The sequence below is a fragment of the Haliotis rufescens genome, unplaced genomic scaffold (assembly GCF_023055435.1).
Source record: "Haliotis rufescens isolate VD_foot unplaced genomic scaffold, xgHalRufe1.0.p SCAF_2, whole genome shotgun sequence".
In the NCBI taxonomy this organism is placed as follows: Eukaryota; Metazoa; Mollusca; class Gastropoda; order Lepetellida; family Haliotidae; genus Haliotis; species Haliotis rufescens.
In genome coordinates, this window is record NW_025963890.1 from 17,891,526 (window position 1) to 17,899,988 (window position 8,463).

General features: G+C 36.7%; 1 protein-coding gene across 1 annotated transcript; it reads right to left on the bottom strand.

The window, feature by feature from the left end:
• Positions 1–4,020: 4,020 nt before the first annotated feature.
• On the bottom strand, positions 4,021–8,409 carry LOC124138777 (protein FAM32A-like). The gene is made up of 4 exons (XM_046505639.2): positions 8,287–8,409; positions 7,781–7,949; positions 6,406–6,459; positions 4,021–5,378 (listed from the first exon to the last, which is right to left on the bottom strand). Exons 1-4 carry the CDS (start codon positions 8,355–8,357, stop codon positions 5,310–5,312), a joined length of 363 nt encoding a protein of 120 aa, XP_046361595.1. The 5' UTR covers positions 8,358–8,409; the 3' UTR covers positions 4,021–5,309.
• Positions 8,410–8,463: the final 54 nt, after the last annotated feature.

An 8,463-nucleotide genomic window follows, 5' to 3' on the forward strand; every position in this document is an offset into this window, starting at 1 on the left:
AACCACAATGTGCCAAGATACGACGTCGGGTGACACATTATAACCACCCAATCCCCATCTTATATAAGCCGGGTGACACATTATAACCACCCGATCCCCATCTTATATAAGCCGGGTGACACATTATAACCACCCAATCCCCATCTTATATAAGCCGGGTGGCACATTATAACCACCCGATCCCCATCTTATATAAGCCGGGTGACACATTATAACAACCCGATCCCCATCTTATATAAGCCGGGTGACACATTGTAACCACCCGATCCCCATCTTATATAAGCCGGGTGACACATTATAACCACCCGATCCCCATCTTATATAAGCCGGGTGACACATTGTAACCACCCGATCCCCATCTTATATAAGCTGGGTGACACATTATAACCACCCAATCCCCATCTTATATAAGCCGGGTGACACATTATAACCACCCGATCCCCATTTTATGATGGTCATATAGCCGGCTTCAAACACAAGAATGTTGTGTAACGTGGGTCAAAGGTACAAAGTCAGTGCCCTATGTGTGTAGTACGGACCGTGACCCGGCAGCGGTTGCATACGTTTATGTGACTGTCAGGGTCATTAAATGGGGAGCAGTCCACGGACAATGGCAGGTTAAGCAAGGGGGTGTCAACTAGGAGGTCTACATGCATGAATAAATCACTCTGTTTAACTGATACCAAAATAAAGTGAGGTTAGACATGCAAGAAAATATATATATTTCCTATAATTCAGCAATAAGTATCAACATACCTTTTTTATTGATTGTAAGGTTTGGCGAACCAGTGATTTGAAGATCTTAATACATATTGGCAAATTTTAATACATATTCATACTGCTTGATCCCCGCTCCTGACAACTCTTTGTCCATACGGTCTTGCTGCAACTGCATGTATAAAACGAGAGGGGTGTTGCAGCGTATTTTGTTTCAAAGACATTGACATCGTTGATGAACCAGTGATTTGAAGATATTAATACATATTTGTAGGTTTTAATACATATTCATTCTGCTTTATCCTGACAACTCTTTGTCCATACGGTCTTGTTGCAACTGCATGTATAAAACAAGAGGGGTGTTGCAGCGTATTTTGTTTCAAGGACATTGACATCAAGACAATGAGATAGGACAATAATATAATAAACCAACTGAAAGACCAACGCTTAAAGGAACTCCAATGACGTTGCTAAAGAATTATATTTCGGTCACATTTTATTCCGTGAAAGAGAACATTTTACTTTATTCTAAGACATGTTCCACGGGACTTCCAGCCCGACAGCACACAACACACATGGAACAAACATTCCTAGACCTCCGAGAATGTTAAATGGTCCGGTTCATTGCGGACCCAATAAGCCAACCCTACTGGGTTAATAAGCCCGACCCGCATATATAATATAACTACATATGATCATGCACAAAGCATATTAACATGCCTCTATACTGAAGGGGCTTCCTTAACCATAAACAAGTGACGCCCATGGAGATATACCCTTCATAAACATGCCGAAGTGAAATCATTAAATCAGGGCCTTGAACTTCTACTTGGATGATGCTAACGCCTTTGTTCCTTCACTTTCAAGTAGACGGCTGCTAGCGCTCATTTCCGGGTACTCTCCTGCTGGTTTATGATGGCATGTTGAGATGACAGGTACTCTGTCATACAGACCCTGAAACAAATATATCCAATACAGCCAATGCAAGTCTATAAACTTTGGCAAGTCTAGATTCAGTATCCGAAAATGGAGAAAGTTTCTGGGTTCCTTTATATTATCTTTTATAACCATAATTTAACAACTGTTTATTCTGAAAAAAAATTCTTTTAAGAGACTAGATGTTAGTCTAAGATGACACGGTTCAATGTGGTTAGTGATCGGATTTACAGGGAGACAAGACTCCTAGCAAATTTGTTTTGAATCTGGGATTCGTACTCAGTGTCAACGGATTGTAGCCTAGGAAATAGGCTCGTGTTCAGATATTAGTACCATGCTTCCTGAAAACCTCTAAGATCAGTCTTTTAAGTACATTTCAGCTTTACCTCGACATTTGGTGAGCAACGTTACTGTCGTTGCTTAACATACGGCCTTTGAATAACGAATCCGTTGTTGGCTTGTTTTTCGTTATTCAAAAGTACAAACAGGTATTTGATAGAAATGGTGGACATAAACTGAATAGCGAACCAAGTGCAGGCATGTTTTTCGTTTTTGAAAAGTACTACATAACTAAGGTAGAGCGTCCGCCCGGAGAGCGGAAGGTCCGGGGTTTGATCCCCGGCCGCGTCATACCAAAAGACCTTAAAAGATGATACTTGTTATTAACCTGCCTGGTGCTTGCATTACGGGCTAAAGCAAGGACTGGTCGGCTCGGAGTCAGTATACTGTGTCTGAGTGGGGTATTCATGTTAATCTGTGGCATGGTATCTCAGTGTGCTAGGAAGCGTCGTTAAACCCAATTTCACCTCACCTCACCTCACCTAAATAACTAAACAGTTGTTGAACGATATAGATTATCGTATGCTTCATAGAACTGCTGATCATAAACTGAATAACGCACCTGCTGATGGCTAGTATTTCGTTATTCAAAAATACTGAATAACTAAACATGAGTTTCATCAGTGTATTTGACCACATTAATGTAGTTGTTTAATATACAGCCTTTAAATAACCAACCCTGCTGGCTTGTTTTTCGTTATTCGAAAAAATAATAATGAAAAGCGAGCCGCTGCTAACTTCTGCCTGTCTATTAGGTGTTGTTAAAAGCCCAAACATGCCGGTCTTGTAAAGCAGAAGAGTAATTTTTTCATATGAAAATATCCGATAACTTTCATAATTATTTCCAAACGGTTTCCGCATTCCTTAAATTATACACATTGTGGGCCAAAAGAGGTCTTAATATACCGTTCCTTTCTTTTCTAATTGTCCATTCAAAATACATAAAGTGAGTGAACCCTGAGCGACCTTTGACCGCCCATTCTAAACAGGGAGTCCGCATGAGATAAGATTTTATATAGGGTCCTTTACCTAAATGGAGGATGCATGGGTGCCTTGGCCAATAAGATGTCAGCTTTCATTTCATTTGTTTCTTTTCATTTCCTTACCACCTTGACTGAGAACTTTTGATTTGAACAAAAGAAAACCTACACAGATATCAAATGCTCCTTCTATGGTACTCTCATGGCACTGAGAAACAATGGGGTGTATAAAATATCCACACCAATATAATGACTTGGTTTCTATTATTTGCATTCAGAATTGATCTTTTAATAACTTCATTTTCATGCTACAGAAATCACATATGCCTGTCTGTCTGCTTTGCTCATTCCTGCGAATTTCAAAGCATCAAGGCTGATTAGAAAGTTCACCTAACACTACCTTCTGTGGAGGGGTTGTCAGATATCCTCGCAGAGGAACACTGTATCAAAATAAAAATCTGGTTTTTGCATGTTTCATGAGCTTTGATGAATGAATAGTGTTTTAAGCTCCATGAGTACTTTCACAGCAAGTGTAGGTATTACATATTGTTACTGAGAGAACTAGTTAGTGTGGCACTGTGCAATAGAGTTATTTCATTATGACTTTGACCACCATTGCAGTCAACCCTCACAAGAAGAATGCGGTTCCAGACCTTAGGCAGTCATCTGCCCCCAGTCTCATCATCGGTCTATATTTTGCTAAGTTCAGGAGAATCTCAGTTGTTTCAGGGTCCAAGGCATGAACAAATGGGTCCCAGGCTGGCAACATGGGGCACACTTCCTTCATTGCCAAGAATTGTACTGATGTTATATGATTGCATATGCTCAGATGTCTTTAGCCTATTCCAGATGGGGATTTCAATGTTAGATTGAAGAACCACTGACACTCTGAACTTTTGAGTACTGGTATATTTCTTACCAATATACAAATGTCAGTTATAAGTAATGTGTATTCTGATTTTGATCAATTAAAAGATTCAATTTGTATGCATAGAGGACACAATATTGTCTGGTAAAAAGCTTGTGAATGAACAACTATACAACCAAGTAATGATGACATGATATTTATTGATGCATACAATCTGGGATTTTCATAGCAATAGACAATCCCTAAAATATAAAGGAAATGTACGAGACATGGATATTGGTGAGTAGTTGTGTAGAAAATGACAGAAATGTTTTAGTAAGAATTTGAATGGAACTTACTCTTACTGTGTATGATATATAGGGCCATCATTATTAGATTTTCATCTCTGCACACCTACCTACCAAACATCATTGTTTTGTTGTCCCATGTGACCACACACCACGAATATCACAATGTATTCATTCTTTACTTGATGAAATACACCGTAGATGTGAAACACCACATACATGAAACACAGTCCTACCAAACATGCTTAAAGTGAATCAAATTCCTCCACAGCTAATGAACACACATAACATTTGGCATTAAAAACAAACAAGATCTAAAATATAAAATGCCTCCTTCCTCACATTTTGTAAAAGTTGGATAAAAAGCTAATAACTGATTAATTGTTGTCCAACTTGTATGACTGACAGTGAATACAAAGGACATGAGTAGACCATATACAGTACAATTACTTACACATGAAACATAGAAGCAATACTTACAGATGGCACCACTATCAACACAATTAAACAACATAATTATTGTTGAAAAGTAGATGTTTCATAATGAAAATGATTACTAGGAGCGGTTGATGTCAGTAAGAATACCTGAGATACATTGATAATTATACATACCCTTAATAAAAGATTCTGTTCAAATATCTTTACTCTAAATTCAAAAAGGGCTCTCCGACCCTCAAAAGGGATCAGTGACTTTTCTGGTTCATAAATATTATTCTTTTATTTAGATACTGCAAATATGTATAAAAAGTGTTATGTATGTTACCTCCATGATAACAAGTTTTGTTTGAAAAATAAATATTTTCGGATTCACAAGTACAATCAAACAACAAACCAAGACACTGCCTCATCACTGATGACAATGGCAGTGAGTTAGTGAGTGAATAGTTACGCTTCAACAATAAAGTTTCAGCTATTCACAACAAAATAGATAACAATTGGTAAGAGGTTAAATCGACGTTTCATACCTAAAATAATAAAAGGTCAAATATTTCCAATTCATTATAATTTTAAACCACATCCTTCTTTCCACATGTGATATATGTGTCTATCTGTTAGTGTCTGTACTAGTTCAGTGACACATTGACATAAAAACACAAATTTCTGTTCCAGACAGGAATTTCTCCATCTTGCTTGTAGCCTGGGTCGGATGTAGTACTGTAGGAGTTATCTCCCTTGGAGGAATTACTTGGTCCAGCTGACTTTGGGGATATCAAAATGTTCTGTCAGTGTATCCAAGTGCTTATTTAATTTCTGAAATGAAAATAAGACACATCATAGGTTGATACATAAATATGTTATGATCATTAACTTGTCACTATATTCATTTACAACAGAGCTTGCTTGCCCAAAGTGACCAATACAGGTTCCATAGGACTTTTTAAATGAAATCTTTATGAAATTGATGATTATACACAGCATTTTGACTTGGACTACAGATCAAGAAAATGTCAGATCTTTCACTTGCGACTCAAGATTAGGATGTAGTGACTTGATTGCCCATAAGTGTAATAGACACATCCCTGAAGACCCTTCTTGTTCCTGCGGTTCTATGTGCGAGGACGGTACTGCTCATTATTTCCTTATATGTCTATATTATAGTACCATCAATCAAACTCTTACTTCTGTAGCATGGGACACAACATCAATTCCCTACTTTATGGTAGTTCCTTAGAAACTGCAAACGTGATTCTAAACATTTTGGCATCTATTCATGATCATATTAAACAGACAAAAAGATATAAAATTGATCAGTAAACAGTTTATATGGCTTATTAGTCGCACCCAACACACCTCTATCATATCCACTGGTACTATCTACATTTAATTGCTACCGTGACCATCTTTTCATTTTTGATTATATGTATTATAAATCTGTTCACCTTTAAATATTAAATGTATGTATGTATCCACAAATTATCAAATAAAATAGAGCAAACATGTTAACATTAACATGTTAATATTTTTAAATTAAATGTAATACTGGTAATAGCTGGACTCACAACAAAATCCTCTTTTTATTACACATTCAGAACCTTCCCTTCCTACCTACCTACCTGCCAATTAGCTATTAAGCTTACTGTGATCAATTAAAAAGATTTGTGTGTATAATTGTGTCAGCTGCTAATTAGAGTGGCATGTATAATTAGCTCCAACTAATAAGCAATGTGTCTGGCTGACCTTGTTAGCAGCATCAGTGGTTCAGTGACAAACTGAATACATTTCTTTTATAAAATTTTAAATGCATCCATACTAACGATTGTCCAATACTGCATCTTACCATTATTTGTTCTTTATGACTTGTACTAGCCTTTTCTAGAATCTGTTCAGCTTGCTGTAAACAACAAAACACATGGCAAGTTAAACAATATTGATGGAGAGCTGAATAACATATTAAAAAAAAAGACTATGTTTATTTGTTGTCTTAAATGTCAGAGTTATAATGACAAAGTTAGATCACTCACAAAAAGTCAGCCATGTTAAATATTAAGCAGCACAATTTGATGTATTGTCACAGTCAGTGATTTATCTAGACTTGCTAGGTGGCCAATATTTGGCCCCAAGTCAGCAGCAAATGTCATTTATAATTCCCAAATCGTAAAACAATGTTTCCCAATACATGTTAATGTATGTAACTAATCACCAATGTTATGCCTTTGTAGATTTAACCTATATTTCACAGATATCAGGAACAATAAATAGGAAGAGGTTTTTATGCTTAGTTTTGTATTACTGCATGGAATACAATCTCAAAATACAATGTTAAACTACCTCTGAATTTAAGAAAATTAGAACTTAAAACACATCCAAATTTGGAATAAATAGCAATTTTTTTCCCAATTTGCCTGCCAGGGGCACTTTGTTTGAAATCCCAGATCAATCCCTGCACCCCATTTCATGCAAAAACTTTTCAGGTCAAAGTTTCTAAATCATGTTCTTTCCCTTAGTTTTAAACAGTGAACTTACCATAATCAACATAATAAGCGCCCAGGGCGCTCTCAAAATTATAAAAAGGGGGCTCTTATTATGATATTATTGGTGAAAAACAACAGAGTTGAAAGATCGTAAATTTTGTGGTTTATGCTGACAGCCTGAAATGTTAATAAACGACAGATATATTTTTCCAGAATTTAATTGCCCATAATTAAGGGTGGATATAACAAACGTATTATACAGGAATAAATAAGTCTTGTGTACATTTATCAATCGGAAGGGGTGCTAATTGGGATTGTTCACTAGCCAATATATTAGCAAATATCGCCGTGGGCGCTTATTAGAGCGGGGTGCGTATTACGTCGAATACAGTATGTTATTTTGACCCATGGGAACTCCAGATAAGAATATAGGTCTCCAGCAGTCTATGCTTGTCGCAAGTGGTGACAAAGGGATCGGGTGGAACGGTTTATTGCATGTCATCATATCCAGATTGTGAGGATTGATACTCATGATGTCAATCACTGGTATTTATGGTGGAGACTTTATTATTTTCAGACCGTCACCATATAGCTGCTAGTGCTGAGTGTGGCATCAAACAATGAACACATATGTCACAATGCTACAAAGTATACTACAAATAATTTATTGGGTCACAAATAGACATGTATAACAAACTCTGACTTATTGTCAGAAATGAGTAGTTTGATTGAAACAATTACCCTTTTCTCCTTGACTTTTTCAAAAGCAAGCTCAGCTTTAGTTTTCTTGGCAACATACATGCGAGTTGTGCTGCTGGTTGGTGAAGTTGGCTCTTTACCCTCATTTTCTAAAGACAGCTCCAAATGTCTCTGTTCCTTGTCTTTGTCCTTACTCTTCTTCTTTTTCTTTCTGAGGGTAAATTTGAAGATGAGTAAGAAATCTGAAATGTCTATCTAACCAGAGACCATCCAACAGCATAGAAAACAGCTTTTACACTTTACATGTTAAAGAGATGCTTAAGGTTCCTGTAATTTCTTTACATAACACTACAATATCCCGATACGCTACATCCCTGTACTATGGCGTTACTAAGAATTAGTTTCATCCACATACTCAGTAATGATCGAAAACTGAACAAATTTAATAGTCATAATTAAAGGGGCGCTTGTCATTTAATTAAGTTAATTGTACTGGGAAATAACTAAAAGGTTTATTCCTTGCTATTATATACCTGTGTAACACTCACTTTTTAATGGAATGATCAGACACACCCTTGAGTTTAAGACCACCTGTTTGTACGCTGTCGTAAGCAGACATTTTGTTGACTATTCTGAGATAACGCGAGAAGAGGGAGGTTTACGTTTTATAGATGTATAATTTCATTCTTATACAGAACAACACAATTAACATAAAAACTGCCTAC

Coding starts and splice junctions, on each gene's coding strand:
- LOC124138777 (XM_046505639.2), bottom strand. CDS start 8,357: ATGTCTGCTTACGACAGCGTACAAACAGGTGGTCTTAAACTCAAGGGT. Junction 7,950..8,286: donor TCTGATCATTCCATTAAAAA/GTGAGTGTTACA, acceptor ATTTACCCTCAG/AAAGAAAAAGAAGAAGAGTA. Junction 6,460..7,780: donor AAAAAGTCAAGGAGAAAAGG/GTAATTGTTTCA, acceptor TGTTGTTTACAG/CAAGCTGAACAGATTCTAGA.